Consider the following 17,777-nt stretch of genomic DNA (forward strand, 5'->3'; position numbering starts at 1 on the left):
TCGCTGTCTCCACATGCAGTCAGACATTCAGTATTTCTTCCCAGACCCTTCCGGTGTACCTAGTAACAAATCCACTTTCTGTTTCTGCAGATTTTTTATTTCCAGAAAGTTGATATAAGTAAAGTAATATACCACACAACATTTATAAAATGATGATCTTCTCTCACTTAACACAGTATGCTAGCATTCATCTGTGCTGTTGCTTATATAAATACTTTATTCCTTTATACTGCTGAATAATATTTAATTGTGTAGAATAATTGTGTGGGCATACCACATTTTATGGGTCCATCTGTCTAGTGAGAGGCATTTGGATTGCTTCCATTTTTTTGGCCTTTAGGAATAATGCTGCTATGAAAATTTGTCAGAAGTTTTGTGTGGATATAGGTTTTAATTTCTCTTGAGTAAATAGGTGTGGAATTGCTTTGCCACACAGTGACTGCATTTAATCTTTTGAAAGGCTGTCAAGCTTCAAAATGTGAGTGTGTAAGCTTGTTATCTTATAGCAGGTAGAGCAGTGTATCTTTACTCACAAGTTGCAATTTAATCCTTAGAAACTGATTAGAAAATTAAACTGTATGCACTTAAATTTGACTTTAAAAATTCTTTCTAGCCTTTGTTTTTAGTCTAGTGGATATTAAGATGACTACAAATGAGATCACAGAAACATTTTCGCATATTACTGCTCCTTTCAAAGCATTTCTTAGGCATAGTGAATAAGGACTTTCATGGTTGAAAAGAGTCAGTGTTTCTAGTTGCCTTGTGGTGTGAGAATGGAGTTTTTTTTTTTTTTAACTGCTTATGGCTATCAACGAATTTCCTGAAATTTCTTTGAAGCTGAAAAAATCAGCTCCTAATCTTAATTGTTCTTGTTCACTTGTTCATGACTTCTACTTTCTGGTCTTTTCCTTGAACTCTATAAACTTCAAGTTAAAATACTTTCCATAAATTAACTGTTGAGGTACTAAGGCCAGATTTCAGACACAGTGAAGATGCTCAATGTCTGGTCCAGGATAATCTAGGGGTGTTAGAACGTGGAGAGCATTTAACGTTATAGCCACTATTCATCTTATTAAGCAGAAAGCTGCATGCAGTTGAAGGAATATTGTCTGAGCACCTGCTGTGCCAGGACTGTGCAGTGTACATGAAAAGTGACACAAACTCGAGAATGCTTGGCCTGTGATAGTTCGGTGACAAGAGGAGTGTCAAGCAGTGAACAAGGCGAGGCAGAACACCAGGGGGGTGAGGAGAGTTGGTTCCTTTTGAGAATCGAAAGGATCAGAGGAATGGCCGACAGGGTTTGGGGCCTAAATTTCAGATTTTGATTTTCAGATTTGTGTAAGACTTCAGATTCTTTCATGGTTATTGTCATCAAAGCTCACAGCCTTGGTGCTCTTTCTTCATTGCATTTCTATCCCTAGCAGGGCTGTCAGCCTGTCTTCTTTTCAAGATCTCTTGTATTTGACTCTGTTCACTTTCTTTTCTACCAACCTGGCTCAGGTCGTTGCTGACTCCTGGGATAACCACAGTTATCTCCTGATTTGTTTTTCCACCCCTAATCTTTCCATCCTCTGGGAACTGTTGGTGTTTAGGCTGAGCTACTTCTTTGCTCCTCAGGATTCTTACATGTGGCAAAGTATCACATCCACAATGTCCATCCTAGAGCCCTAAGAGTGTCTCACAGCCCTTGTGACAAAAAAGTAACACATACAATGCCAAAGTCCCTGAAGTGTGGCAGTGTCCTAGACTGCACACAGCACCATGTTGACTTTTTCAAACCACATATTCCATCATCACTTTTTCACCCCATTTAAAACTCTTTAAGGGCTGGGGAGATAGCTCAGTAGAATAAGTGCTTGGCCGGCAAGCACAAGGTCCTGAGTTCAATCCCCAGTATTGCAAATAAATAACTAAATAAATAAACAAACAATAAAAAATAAAAATCTTTGGTTGGCTTTCAGTGACCATAAGAAAAAGTCTGAAACCTTAGACTCACTATTAACCTCCTAGTTTTATTTCTCTTTCCTTTCTGGCTCAAAGCTTGTCTTCTGGTCACGCTGGGTGCTACATGCATTTCTAAATATTCTCTGTACTTTTTGGCTGCCTGTCTTCCCTTATGTCAGAATCTGTATTTTGATGACTTTTCCTCCATTTCTGTGACTTCTTATTTCCTGTTTCCTAGATAGAATATATATATATATATCTTTTCTTTTTTTTTGGTGGAACTGGGGATTGAACTCAGGCCCTTGCACTTGCCATGGAAGTGCTTATTCTACTGAGCTATCTCCCCAGCCCCATAGAATATAAATGTTAATTCCATCTTAGAAATATCTTCAAATTATACACTATACCTCAGATAGAAGTAATCACTGCTTATTCAGAACCCTGTAACATTTGACCCCTTTGTGCCCCTTGCTGTGATGACTGCAGGAAGACAAGAACATATCTGATTAACTGCTGGGTACACTACATCTTCTTACTTGGGGCTTGGCATAGGGTAATGATCAATAAATCTTTCTTTAAATTATTATTATTATTAATTATTATTATTATTTTTGCGGTACTGGTGATTGAACTCAGGGCCCTGAGCTTGCCAGGCAAACACTTATTCTACTGAGCCATCTCCCCAGCCCTTGAATGGAGTTGGAGGCATAATAAGCCCTGCTGTGCTGCTTTCATTGGTAATAACTGGCTTTTCACCTGCTATAAACTTTTTAGAAGAATGTCATGATTTTAAAAATATTATAGTCCTGTAGCAATGTTTTAACACTAGATCTACTTATTGAAAGCAACGTTCGCTCTTTATTTTACATCATAAAATTTAGCTTTCTAGAGAAGTTCACACACTTCCAGGTGGGCTTCAGAAGTCTGATCAGTTTTTCCTGAAAATCTCAAGTCATACTGAGTAGAAGAAATGAGAAGGTATTTCCCAGAAGTATGTCTTTGTAGTACTGCTATAATGCCTATCAGTTTTCTATTTTGGTCCCTCTAATGATTTCCATCATGTGTAGCTGTTTCTACTGTGTCTTTCTCTGAGATACTTCTCTTGATTTGTTCTTGGTTTTGGTGGCTTTCAGCGGACATCAGGAAAATGCCCGGGCCTCTGATTCAGTCCTACCTTCTAGAAGCTGCTGGAATTTCCATCTTCCAGGCTTCTCACAACTTGCCTAAGCTTTCACCTTGCTCCTGTGGTTTGATTGGGGCAAGATGTATGTTGGCCTGCCTGCAGTTCACTGAAGGTTGCACGCTTCTGGAGCACAGGAGCTTGTTGCAGTTCTCTCAGAGTCTCTCATCCTCTCATCCAGCATTGAGGCAGAGGTGCCCGTGAAGTGTGCTGCTGTCCCCCATCTACCCAGGCCCTTGTGATGCTAATGGTTCCAGTTTAGAGGAATTGTTTTCTGCAGCTGTGTGCAGGAACACTTAAGCCTATACTAGAGAGAAATATAAATTGTACAATAAAATTGAATTATCAAAAAGTTTTTGTACCAAATCTAAAAGTTATCATAGTAGTAAAACTAAGATGATGGTCCCATGTTAATATGACAACTGTTTATAGAACTGGTAATTGATCTTCTGGGTTAATCAACACTTTTTTTTTCCAGAGAGAGACAGTATATACACTATGCCAAATATAGTGATTTATAATTCTGATTTCTAAAACTGCCAAAGTACTAAAAATAGTGTTCACTCTTCAACTAGTTAAAATTTTGAGTAAATGTAGCCAAAATAACAGTCATAGAAGTGAGAAGGTGATGAAATTAAAAAAAAATCACTTATTTTGTCCAATAGTTCTAGCAACATAAATCTACTAAAGCTTTCTGTGATCTCTCAAAGTTTTCATAGTTCTTTTCTAAAAGGGGTGCCTTCCATTGGAATTATTTGTCTTTGTTTATGGAAATAATTTTGACAAAGTAGCACCCAATACTTGCACGTTAAGAAAGTGCCTGGTGTTGGTGGTGCTGGCAAAAACTGGAGATGTGCAGGTTACCCAGACTTAGTTTTTCCATCTGTCTTGGGTGTCTAAGGAGTCTTGAGTTTGAAAGACAAGGAACATTTAATTAAACATGCAGTTGAAAAACATAATTTTGGTTGATTTCTTTAGTAATGACAGATGACACTAACACTAACCTCTCTAGAGTGTTTACTATTACTCAGGCTCTCTCTTTTTAATTTTTTTTTTTTTTTTTTTTTGCTTTTTATATATTTGGTACAGGGTCTCACTATGCAGCTCAGACTCATAGTGATCCTCCTGTTGTCAGCCCCCCCAGCTGGGATTATAGGTGTAGGCCACCATGCCTGGTCTTGGTGGATGGCTCAGCACACCAAGGGGTGGGGCAGGTATGGCATGTGGTGCAGAGGGGATCAAACCCTGGTCCTTGCCCTTGTCTAAGCAGGTGCTCAGTCTGCTGAGCTATCTTGTTGGGCAGGCTCTCTTCTGAGCGATTTATGTATTTTATTTAATCCTTATAAAAGTCCTCTGATGTAGGCACTGTTTTGTTTCCCAGTTTATTTATGAGGAAATAGAAACAGAGAGGTAAGGCTTCTTAGTGAGGGACCAGATGATGCATGGCAAAGCCAGCTTTAAACCTCACACCTGAGCTTTGCATCTCTGTGTTCATCTTCACATTCTCCTGCCTCAGCTGTTGTAGACAGGGCTCTGCAGTGCGGTTTTCAGTTGAAGTTTGCTCGCCAAATTCTGAGTGCACATTTAGCAGTTTTTAAATTTAGTATTTACGGAAGTTCAGTGTTAAATATTCTCTTTTCCTCAAAAAGTCTAAATAAAGCTGGTAAAGATAAACACAGCATATGCCAAACACATTTCTGGGTCTTTCTCCAGACCTACAGAATTAGAATCAGGAAGAGATGAATAAAAATGGAGAATGGGCAGATAGCATAGTGGAAGACGCCAGTGGAATATGTGTCTAACGAGATCAGAGCTGGTGCCTTGCCATGTGCTTGTGATTTCAGATACTCAGGGCTGAAGCAGGTGGCTTGTAGGTTCAAGGCCACCCTGTGAAATTTAGTGAGACCTTATTTCAAAACCTAATGAGGGGCCAGAGGTACAGGTACTACACTTGCCTAGTATGCTTGAGGCTGTGGGTTCAGTCCACAGTCCTGTACAACACCAACAACAGAACTCAGAAGTTGGGACACAACCTCAGTTGGGAGAGAGGGTCTGGCTTCTTATATAGGAATAAATTTGTGGAGAAGTCTGAGCTTGTCAGTGATGTACAGTAGAAATGACTTCCAAGAGAAACATGAACTTTTTGTTATGGTCTCCCATTTTTAATGGTAGAACTTTTGCCCTTGTTCTGGTTCCTTTTGATTTCCTTATTACAAATCAGAACTCGTATGACCATGAGGCTGATAAACACCAGTGGGAAGGGAAGCATCCCTTGTCATTCAGGGCACAGACATCACAGCTGTTGGAGCATAAGAGGGTTATCATTTATGCTGCACATCGGTGTTTGCCTGGGCCATGGTTAATGACTTTCCATGGTTAGTTAAATCAGTGTTTTTAGAGATTTTTAGGTGTTTCTTGACTACTTTTATCATCTTCATCTTAGCTTCTTATGTAAAATTCTAGTACTAAGAGAAGCATAGTCAATTTTGAAATACACAGATATTGATAGAATGGTTATCAGAATATTTTGTCTTCATGGTTTCTTTACAGCTGTTGGGTCCCTGTTGCAAAAGTAACATCATTTTCACAATGAGGTGACTTCTGTAGAAATGTCTGCATTAAGAATGGCTGAGGATTGATAAGACGGAAGCAAAATAAGAATGAGAGGGGCTGGGGAGATAGCTCAATGGCATAAGCACCTGCCTGGAAAGCAAAAGGTCCTAAGTTTGATCCCCAATACTGCATACCATGCCAACCCTAGACCTGGGCATGATGGCACACACCTGTAATCCTAGCACTAGGAAGACTGAGACAAGAGGATACTAGAGTCTGAGCTTCATAGAGAGAGGATACACCCACAGTCTTTGATTCTTCCTCTTGTCCTCCAGTGTCAGCCCTCAGGAGTACACAACCGAGCCACTCACTTGTATCACAGAAGCTGCCAGGGTTTGGGAAGTATTTAAGTGAATAAGTCTTATGAAAAACAGAGAGGATAAGCATCCATTAGAGAAAGATCTTTGACTTGGGGAAGCTAATTAATCCTTCCAAAAATAAGTCATAGGTTATAAATCCTATATTTTAGTTTAGCCCTTGATATTTATGCTTAGTGCTGGGATTATAGGTGCATGCTACCGGCGTGACACAGGGATCAAACCCCCAGCCCCTGCATCTGCCTAAGCAGGCGATTTAGTTCATTGAACTATCTGGCTGGCCCAGCCCTTGATCTTTATGGAACAGAAGTATGCTAATCATCTTCATTTTGGATAAGATATCAGAAGAGTCATTTATTTAGAAGAGATACTTAAGATTCTGTCAAGAGTTAAGATTCTTTCCTCTTCTGATGTTATTAATTTTTTCCTCTTAATGACTGTTGGAAAAGTAAATTCATGTGAACTCCATGATGTCTAAATCCCTTCATAAAACAGTTGAGAAATTATTTGTGAATGCCAAGAAAGCAGTTGTACGAAAGAAAATCTGACTTGAGCTTTGAAGTTCTGGGCCCAATCAGGAGTAGAATCCAGCCTCTCTAGAGGGATGGAAGAATTAATCTCAGTGGCTAGTTTTCACCCACAGATGCCCTTGGGCACCTGTCCTTATAGGGCACCGCTTCTGGCTTCCATGTACTTCATAAAGTAGAAGGACTGGGGTATCATCCCAAACTCCTGTACCAAGGAGGTTGTTCACATGAAGGTTGCTTGATAGTTATTTAAAAGCATTTAGTTTATGTCACAAGTCACAGGAACTGATTATCATGAAATTATAGCTCGGGGCCAGAGACTGTTGTAATTTGGGCCATATTTCTTAGTCCTTCAGGGAAACTGAAAATCTAGAAAGTTTATATGAATAACACACAGGTCAGAAAAGAATAATCCTACCAGAAGCACTTATAAACAATAAGCATTAATATGGAGCTGCTGTTATTTCTTTTTTTTCGGTTCCAGAGATTGAAATTGGGATGTGCACTTGCCAGGCAGGCACTTACGGCACTGAGCTATCTCCCCTGGTGCCATATTATTTTAAAGAAAAAGCAACTCAAATGACCTCTTTCATTTTTCTGTATATCTTTCAGAAAATGTGACTATTTATGTAATATTTTTGTGTTCAACTTAGTTGAGCTTGTGTTGGAAATAAAACAAGCTTATAGTAGACTGCATAAAACATATGACATTCTCAGGAAAAGAAATTGAAGAGTCCTTGGGTGTCCTTTGCTCAAAAGTTCTGAAAAGTTATAATTTCAAATAAAAATTTGAAAACTTAGATTTCAAATAAACATTCAAAATTGGCCTGCAGAATAAATTAGTGTTGCATTTAGTGTCACTTCATTATGAATTGTACTTTTCAAAGTCTGTTTAATCTTTTAAGACATATTTAGAACAAGAATGGGCAAAACAAAGACATTTTTATCTCAGAAACTTTATACATTTCTGCCATCTGTGTCTTTTGAATTCAAAGTAGTAATTTAAAGACAAACATCTCTGTCTTGTTTTTCTTTTTAGCCTTTTGAGGTAGAAGATAATTTGCCAGATGTTCCTTTACAATGTTCTATAGACTTGAAAATTTACTCTGTGTTTCAGACACTGTGCAGAATTTTAAATTAATATGTACTTGATGATTTTTTTCTTTTGGTGGAGCTGGGGCTTGAACTCAGGTCCTTGAACTTGCCAGGCAAGCACTTATTCAACTGAGCTATCTCCCCGGCCCTTAAATCAGTATGTACTTAATGACCTCAAGAACATGTCATCTAAAAACATGTTTGCAATGGTCTGTAATACAAAGTATGGGTAAGATATTGAGAGTTGCTAACTACCCTTTTAGGGATGTATGAGATGTGACCAATGGGTTATAATCATAACGAACATCATCAGAATATTCATTATGTGTTAAATATAGCATGCATGTGGCGTAAATGGTGACGCTGGCAAGCCTACGGCTTATGTGTTACTCTGTTTTCCTTTTAAGAGGAAAGATGTTCATGTAGAGTTGTTTTTCTAAACGAAAACCATTGTGTTCAGGTTTAATTGCAGCATTGGTGCTCTGTGATAAGTAAGTGGGTTTTGGGTTGTAGTTTGGCATTTAATCTCTCAAAGGCACTGGATCACTGTGTCCTACACTTTTAGTTGAAGCAAGGGGAAAGTGCCCTCTGATGACATTTATATTTAAACAAAAGCTTACTTGGGTTATTTTATTTACATAGTAATTGATCCTTTGATTTTGGCCAATTATCTCATTGACAATGATGTTTCTGGTTTTACAGGGCAGTAGAGGAGAAACAGGACCAGCAGGCTCCCCAGGTGGACCAGGGAAACTGGTAAGTGATACTTTTAATCTCCAGATGTTTGTTCGCTTTCTACCAAACAGAATATATTTTCTACACTAAGCAAGAAGAGAGAAGCAATTTGCAAAAGTTCATTAAGTCAGTTGTATTTGATTTGTGTTGTTATATGAAAGTGTGAAAGTATAACTGTGGAGCTAGGATACCCTCAGAGGGTGTTTTAGTCAGTGTGGCTTGAGGTTACATTTTTAAACTGTGCGATGGGAAATTCTACTCTTGGCCTCTGGTCGCTCTCAGTGTTGAAAAGAGCTGTGGAGCTGGGTGTGGTGGCACACACCTATAATCTCAACGCTTGGGAGGCTGAGGCAGGAGCATCACAGTGAGTTCAAGGCCAGCCTGGGCTACAAAGTGAGTTCAGGGCCAGCCTGACCTGCATAGTGAGGGCCTGCCTCAGAAAGAAAAAGAGGGAGATGGCATGAAAGCTGCCTTGTGCTGCTGACTCAGCAGTTATTCACACAGCAGGGAAGCTGTGGTGCCCTGGGGGAGCCGGACTGAGGGAGCCTGATGTCAGGGAAGATTGCCAAGGGAAGCTAAGCCTTGGGGACTGGGCGGACTTCCAGAGGGGCTCTGGAGAGAGGCCCGCTGGAGGAGCTGAGCTATGCCAAGCACAGCATGAGTGAATACACAGCTGCCTAGGCCTAGTCTGCGTCTGAGCTTTCTGTTCTGTAGAGTGACTTGGCGGCTGTGTCTGTTCTCTAGGGACCTCATGGTAGCCCCGGCCTCCCTGGCTTGCCTGGACCCCCTGGACTTCCTGGAATGAAAGGTGACAGGGTAAGAGATCCAACACCCCGGAAAATGTCTTACCTAGAAGAGAGATTTTGGTTATGTTGAGAAATCGAGCTCACTTTTGGCCCAATGAGCAATTTTTCTAGATTATCATGTGAGCTTTTGGGAAAGGTTGAACTACTGAGAAGTGAAATGAAGAAGCAAAAGATATAAATGTCAACCAGAAGGGAAGAAAATGTGAAGGATGGGAAAAGTAAAAACTTCACATGGAATCATGCCATTTGGCTTTGAATTTTCATTCTTCTCAGTGAAATTTGACATGGTTGCTACCAGGGACTGCCCTGGTTACAAGAGATTATTGGGTCACTTCTCATTTTTTTCAGATCTCCCTCATTCCTTTTTAAATTTTATTTTTAAAAAGAATAAAAATACGATAAAAATAATAGAAACACTACTGAATTTCAGTAAACAAAATGATAGGAGTGCTTATGGATTTTTTTTTTTTTTTTTTTTTTTTTTTTTTTTTTTGGCAGAACCAGGGATTGAACTCAGGCCCTCAAGGTTGCCACGGAAGTGCTTATTCCACTGAGCCATCTCCCTGGCTCCTTTTTTTTTTGATTTTTTTTTCTTAAGGAATGGTTATTATATTGCATATTGTTGTCTTTAAATTGGTTGTTCAGATTGTCAGATATAGGCCTGCAAAATTAGTCAAAAAAATTAAAAAGAAGGAAAAGAATTAAGCATTAACTGTTTTTTTCTAGAAATCAGCAGCACAATTACCCAAGCTATCTTGTGTATATACATATATATATTTTTCCCCTTCCTTATTTCTTTCTTTTCTGCTTTCCCTCATCCAAGATATTATTTCCCTTTGAACGTTTCCTTCCCCTCTCACAACATCTATTTTACCTTTCAGACTTTATTTTCTCTTTCAGGTTCTTACACTATGGAGACAATATAATGTTCAAACATGCGGGTCTGATTTATTTCACTTACATGAGTATGGTCTCTAGTTGCATCCATTTACCTAGAAAAGCCTTGAGTTTGTCTCCCTTATAGCTGAATAATACTCCATTGTATAAAAATATCGCATCTTTTTTCATCCATCCCTCAGTTGATGGGCACGTGGGTTGTTTCCAAGATATAGCTATAGACAAATTGCACTGCTATAAACATGGGTGCACATATATCACTGTGGTATGATGTTTTTAGTTCTTCTGGAAAAATACCCAGGAGGGGAATAGCTGGCTTGAATGGGATCTCCAATCCTAGTCTCTTGAGGAATCTCCACACTGATTTCTATGGCATTTGTACCAGACTATACTCCCCGGAACAGTGAAGAAGGGTTTCTTTTTTCCCATAGCCCCTCCAGCATTTGTTATTCATTGATTTCTTGATGGTAGCCATTCTTTCTGGGAGGAGAAGGAATCTCAGTGTCTTAATTTGCTTCTCTCAAATGAGCAATGATGTTGAACATTTTTTTCATACATTTATTTGCCATTTCTATTTTTTCACCTGAGAAGTGTGTACACATCTCAGATGCCCAGATTTTGATTGGGTCTTTGTTGATTCTTGTTAAGCAATGAGAAGTGGGGACATTATCCCCCAATCCATTATCCGTACTTGTGCTGATCTATCAGGGCAATAGTGGGAACTGGTTCATTTGAAATTTTAAAAACAGCTTAAAATACTGAAAAAATGTCATACTGTCTTTATTGCAGGGTGTATTTGGTGAACCAGGCCCGAAGGGTGAACAGGTAAGTTATATTAGTGGGTTAGTGTGAAGTGAGGTGTGTATTATGCATCACTTCATGCCTGAGGGACCTTGGCTGGCTTATGGGTGCCTTAAATCACAGTGCTACTCATTGTTTTTTGTAGTGAGTGAAACCTTGACTTCAGTTTGGTTTCTGTCCTTATCTCCATGTAAATAACCTGGAGATAGTGATAGTTGTGCCTCCTGGCCTAAACAGCCTTTCCTTTGAAGAGGGTGGCCCTGTCTCTCAGAGAGACATTGGTTTTCTAATGTCTGATGGAGTCTTCCTTAACCATATCACAGTGTTTTAACTTTTTGTCAAAAAACAGCAGACCACCTGTGTAGATGAATTAAATTCAGCCATTTCCCTGGAATAGGATGGAAAGCCTTCCTTTTTTTCTACAGTAGGACCCCCTTTTTCAATGGTTATCAAATTACAGAACTGGTGGATGAGGTTATTAGTTTTGCTGAGTTAAACTCAGTTAATTGCTAAAACCTAGTCTCACCCTCTGGTCTCGGTTCAGGCTGTGTTTCTGGCTGGGCTAGCCAGCCCGATTAGAGAGTCATTGAGAACGTTCTATACTGCAGCACCATGGACAGTCTTGCATGCTTATCAATGTTGCCTGGTTCAGCTTGACTCATGGACTAAGAAATTAAAAATGTGGTCTTTTATCCTATTTTTTAGGGTGCCTCTGGTGAAGAAGGTGAAGCAGGAAGAAGGGGTGATCTTGTAAGACTTTTTTCTGGTTAATGATGGAGCTTCATCAATTTAAAACTGTATTAGAAGTGCAGCTATATCTATATCTGTGTGTGGGGAGGAGGGCACTGTTATCCTCACTACCTTTTTAAAGGCTAATACATTTCTTCTCTAAGATAACAAAGGGGCTTCTAAGATTATAGCCAAGGTCAAGTAAACAGAGAGGAAGTGCCCCACAGTGGCTGGACCAAACTTTAAAGTTGAGAGAATTCATTTATGGATGGTGAGTCTTCTTGTAGCCGTGCACCTAGATACTGCAGGTGATTCTTATAGGAGGGTAGAAGTCTGTGAGTATTGAATATCATGGAAGCAAAACTGAAACTGAATTGGAATTAGGGATTTGGGATTCACAAACCTGACCAGATGATTTCTCTCTACTCTGACCACCCCTGCAACACACATACACACCAAGAAGTGACTTCTGTCTCTTCAGAGCCATTACTGCTAAATCTTCTGGACAGCAGTGCAAATAAAAACAGGCCATCTTTACTGCTAACTCTTTTGGTGCACTGGCTTATCACTTTGGTTTTGACAAAGACTAATGTGACCTAACATGGAAATTTATATTTAAGGTCTTATAGTCTGTGGTATTAGATTTCCCATGAAATTGTTTTGGAGGGCTTTGGGCAGGAAAATATTCTGATAAGTTCTTTTCAGGATTTAAAGTAAATCTAAAGATAATGTCTGAATTGGACAAAACTTCCCAGACTTTCTATTGAAGTTGTTCATTTTATGGACTAAGAGAATGTTTTAATCATTCTGTTTTGTTGTTAAGATTAACTGAGCTGAATTCAACCAATCACTAATGGTGGGAGATTTTAAGTCATTTTTTTTTAAAGCCTTGTCTTAGTTATTTTTCTCTTTGCTGAGATGAAATACCAGATGCCCAAAGTTAAAGGTTGACTTAGCTCAGTGTGTCGAGGTTTCAGTCCGTATCCAGCTGGCTCTAAGCAGGGTGGTTCATGGCAGAGTGCAGCAGTTCATGGTGATGGAAAACAGCAAAAGAAACAAAAGTAGCAAGGGAAGAGCAGAGCGCAAGTTTCTTTTCCTCCCTTATGTTGTATGCAGGTTACCTGCCCTCAGGTGGGTATACCACTCATGCCCATAATCCCAGCATCGGACTATGAGTCAGTCCCCTCTCACAGGCCTGGCCCCCATGACTGCATGAGGCTTCAGGTGGACATCTGGACACAAACCATAGCAAGCCTAAAAGCATGCATATTGTGTTGAATAGACTTTTGGGATAAAATTTAAAATATAGTATGAATTACAAAGTGAAGTTAAGGGCCAGCCCAAATAGCTCAGCGGATTAAAGCACCTGCAAGCAAGCTCAAGGGCTGGGGGTTTGATCCTGGAGTCTGCTGTGCTAGCCCCACCCTCAGGGGTGCACTGAGACAGCAGTTTAGACTGGGTGTGGTGGTGTGCACCTGTAATCCCAGCTTTTGAGAGGCTGTAAGCAGGCAGATCACTATGAATCCAATCCAGTAGTGAGACCATGAACACCCTGTAGACCCTTCCCGAAAAAAAAAAAAAAAAAAAAAAAAAACAAAACAAACAAACAAAAACAAAACCCAGAAGCCAAACAAAAACAAAGTGAATTTAAAAGAGTTAAGAGAGTATCTGTGTTTCAAAACAGAATGCTATTTTATTATCTTTTGATGTGTATATCTTAATTCTGCATAGCATTTTAGATCTGGATAGAAATTTGGAGAACTCTGGTTCAGTGCTACTATTTAACAGATCATTTAGCCAGAGCAGGGCATTCCCCTCACTCACCCATGATCACAGCATGTGGTAACAGAATGGGGACTAAAAGCCAACTTGGAGTCTAATGTTTTTCTCTAGTGTCAAGGTTAATCTGTTCATGGTATTTTATCTTTCAACAACATGGTAGTTTTTAACTGTTTTCAGGAAACTATTAAGTATGAATATATTATTCTAAAATAATTTTTGTTTTATTGATTTAGGGAGATACAGGATTACCTGGCCCAAAGGGATCTGTAAGTATAATGGATAGTACTGGTTCTGAAAAGAAAAAATCAATAAAGCTCTAGAAAATGTAATGCATTATTTTAGGAAATAATTCTATAAAATTCAAATCTTAAAGAACTTACTTTAGGGAAATAAATGTGTAAATTTATTCTTTAGGTAATGGGTTAATCTAATATAAAAATTTCACAATTGAATAAATGGGTCTACTTTAAATGGTTCAATGAATACTGTGTGATGATAGTCTAATTTCCTTCCCAAATGACTCATTTTTAAAGGGCCGCCTTGTGCTTTATGGTGGTGATGTAATTGAATTCCATTGGCAGTTATAGTATTGCAAAGTATTTCAGTAGTTTTCTTAATATCCTGCGTGTTGCACAATGTTAAGAAAATCGGGGCAGGGGAGATGGCTCAGTAGAATAAGCACTTCCCTGGCAAGTGCAAGGGCCTGAGTTCAATCCCCGGTTCTGAAAAGAAAGAAGAAAAAAAGAAAGAAAGAAAGAAAGAAAGAAAGAAAGAAAGAAAGAAAGAAAGAAAGAAAGAGAAAGAGAGAAAGAAAGAAGAAAATAGAATAGGGCCGGCCAGATAGCTCAGTGGACTAAAGTGCCTGCTTAGGCAGACTGCAGCAGCTGCGTTCAATCCCTGGTGTGCTGTACCGTCCCCACCCGCAGGGCATGCTGAGCAGTGATTGAGACTGGGCGTGGTGGTGCATGGGCATGTAATCCCAGTGCTCGAGAGGCTGGAAACAGGAGGATTCTGTGTAGTGAGACCCTGTAGACCACGAACTACATACAGAAAAAGGAAAGAAATTAGAAGAGAAAATATAATTTTGCTCAATTTCATCATTCTATAGAAACATAACTGATGTTTTTAGAGATCAGATGTATTCAGAAATATCCAATTAATTGGAAACCTGAAGTGATTTGTCGATTTGAAAGGAGTCCTCATCTGATATAATTAGAAATTTCAAGAAAATAGGAGAAAGATGAAGCTCACATCTCAATCTCAATGCCACTGTGTTACTTCCAAGTCTTTCCCGTTTCGAGAATATTCCCCACATCTTTGTCTGTATTCAGCAAATTAGCTTCATAGCAGCCAGTGTAATCAAAACAAAAAGACAAACCCAGTATGTAACCTTCCTTCACTCCAAACCCTTCAGGAATAGCGTTTTCCAGAATGAGGTTGGATTCCTAGCAAGGTGCACAGAGCTGCGGGTGACATGCTCTTTGCTTCGCCCATCTCCTCTCCTGTGCATCTGGAACTTTTGTTGTTTGCATTTCTTTTAAATGCTCTGTTGCTTCATGCTTCTTTCTGTTCTCTAAATCTGGAACATACCACCTGTCCCCTTAGCATAGCTGCCTCCTAAACAAGCACTTGGCTGCAGCCTTCCTTTCTCTCCCAAGACCCATCCGGCCTTCGGTACAGTGCCCAGCTTGGACTCCAGGCGTTCTGCTGAAACAGATATCGCACTGTATCCATTCACCTGACTCCCAACAGTGTTTCAAAGGGCATTTTATGCCTTAGCATCTGCCGGAAATGGTCTTGGACTGAATAAAAGAGTAAAGCTACAGTAATAGAAACCCTACTTTGCTATTTAGAAATATGCTACACTATTTGTTATCAAAGAAAACAGTGGTCACAATGCAGTGGTTGACGTAAGTGAATTGCATTCTAATTCAGATAGAATATTGGGAAGTCACCCTTAATCATCACTTCTCCCATGCTCTGCCTTATGTGCACTGCACAGGTAATGGTGATGCGATTGAACTGCACTGCATGGAGGACGTTGTTACATCCACAAGGACTGTCTCCTCAGCAGTTTCAGCACAGATTTGTGTATAGCTTGACACCCACTTCAGTGTGCTGCTCCTCTATTGAGGAATTTTTTCCCAAAGACCCAAAGACCTTTATGATGTCCCGGCAGATCAATCCTCGTATCCATTAAAAAATTCCTGTCCCTTTTTCTGGCAAAATTTCAGTCATTGCCAGAAAGATAGTACACTCTGAGTTGCTCTCCTTTGTTTTCCGGTACCTCTTTGGCTCATTTCTGAGTTCACTTTGGCTTCTCTTTGTGTTGTTTTAGAAGCTGTTACTGGTTTGTGCTCTGGGCATCTGGTGGTTGTGCATTCTTGCGAGGTATTTTCTTTGCTTTTCCTGTTGACATTATCTTTCTTCTGGAAGTCTTTTAGGCCATAATTTCCTTACAGAAGCAATTTTGGCAAGTTGACTATGATGAATATCGACGCTCGTACAAAGAGAGCTAGAGAAAAGCTCACTCGCTGAGCTTCACTTGGCTGGGCACGGTGAAAGCACGGCCTCATCGCTTTCTTCTTTGGATTTGAACCATTTGATTGAAGCACAGCCCTTCCTGGACAAAGCTGCAGATGAAAACCAGGCAGGATTGAGTACCTGCCTGAACATGCATATCTTGAACTCTAACATTCGCTTGCCGGCTATTGCCTTACCTTCTCACACTTATTCTGAACAGCAGTGTACTGTGGCTGCTCTACCATGATTCTACCAGAGAAATTTAAAAAAATGTGTTTATACAAAATGGAATAAATTTAGTCACTTTTAAAAACATTATACAGATGAGGATCCTTTTAAACACTTTTAATCATCTACTGTCAGAAAAAAAATCCAGCTTGTATATACTTTTGGACTGAGGAAAATTTTATTTTTAACTTATTTTTAGTGCTCAGAATTTAACTTCCTTAATACTTCATTTTATGAAAAAAAATATATATATATTTTGCTGTACTGGGGATTGAACTCAGGACCTTGTGCTTGCCAGGCAAGCACTTATTCTACTGAGCCATTTACCTAGCTCCTTTATGAAAATATAGAATAAAATTTCGTAAAGGAATAAGAGATTTACAGTAGTTAACACTTTGTATTATCATCAAAGTCATTACTCTGAGTACAAGACACAAACTGGAAAGATTCTCTTACAAAGAGGAAACAGATGGATCATAGCACAAATCTTTCTTTTTGATGGATTAAGAAAAACTAGGCTTATTACTTTGGTAAACTGTGAACTTGTCTTTTTGTCCCAGCATTTTATTTTTTTTAATTTAATTTTTAAATTTTAAATTTTTTTCTTTAATTTTATTGACAGACTAATAGCAATGAGACAGTTTTAAATCAAATTGGTGGGACAGTTTCAATAATTAACACATTGCGTACTCTCTTCCTAGTGGTTATTTGCTGTACAAGATGCGGATATGATATCCTATTTACAAACACCATTACAACAAATCCCTCTATTCATTGAGAATGTAACTATATATCTATCCTAACCATTTTGAATACACAGATGCAAAATGGACATTCACTTATATATCCCCTTTTTTTGTTTAGTTTCGTCATTTGAATATTATAGGTGTGTTAACTCAGCAAAATATTCTAAAAGAGTCCAGTAATCCATAATAGTATTGGGTCTTCCACTTGACTGGAAACTTGGAGACAACCAAGATGCCCATCACCTTTGGAATGGATGAAAAAGATGTGGTATTTTTATACAATGGAGTATTACTCAGCTATAAAGAATGATAAACTCAAAGCCTTTATATTGAAGTGGATGCAGCATTTTAAATGAGTCATTTTATGTGCATTCATTTATCATGTCAGTATTTATAATTCTTGGATACACCTACTGTCTTCACACTCACCATTCAAATGTTTAAAGGCTTAATGGCTCGTTTTCTTAGAAATCTATTTTATGCTCAATGTCTTATTGGTATCCAAATAACATCTTATAAGAACTCAGTGGTCTTTTTGCGGCCAGAAAATGGTAGCAACACTTATTACAAACTGACTACAGGGGCTGAGGGGTACCTCAGTGGTAGTGTACATACTTAGCTTGCATGAGGCCCCTAGTTTCATTTCCAGCAGTAAAACCCAAACAAAAATACTTCCTCCCCAAGCCCACAAACTTTCCTTTAAACTGTGGCTTAATGTATTGATACATTGTTCCAATGACAATTCTAAAGTATTAATAAATAATGAAGATTTGAAGAAGTTTACTTATGGGGTGGCAGATTGTATCTTCACCTTGTAGAAGCCGACTAACAGATGCCTGTCAGAGGGTAGAATG

The 17,777-nt window shown here is 39.0% G+C and overlaps 1 protein-coding gene across 1 annotated transcript in view; it reads left to right on the forward strand.

Moving 5' to 3' along the window:
* Window positions 1-17,777, forward strand: part of Col9a1 (collagen type IX alpha 1 chain) — a 78,371-nt gene that overhangs the window by 36,742 nt on the left and 23,852 nt on the right. Inside the window, exons 23-27 of the mRNA XM_023718698.1 lie at window positions 8,379-8,432; window positions 9,156-9,227; window positions 10,904-10,939; window positions 11,621-11,665; window positions 13,660-13,692. Of these exons, the coding sequence (XP_023574466.1) occupies window positions 8,379-8,432; window positions 9,156-9,227; window positions 10,904-10,939; window positions 11,621-11,665; window positions 13,660-13,692 (240 nt within the window). The remainder of the gene's footprint in view (window positions 1-8,378; window positions 8,433-9,155; window positions 9,228-10,903; window positions 10,940-11,620; window positions 11,666-13,659; window positions 13,693-17,777) is intronic.

Source organism: Octodon degus, unplaced genomic scaffold, assembly GCF_000260255.1.
Source record: "Octodon degus isolate 3935 unplaced genomic scaffold, OctDeg1.0 scaffold00061, whole genome shotgun sequence".
NCBI classification, from domain to species: Eukaryota; Metazoa; Chordata; class Mammalia; order Rodentia; family Octodontidae; genus Octodon; species Octodon degus.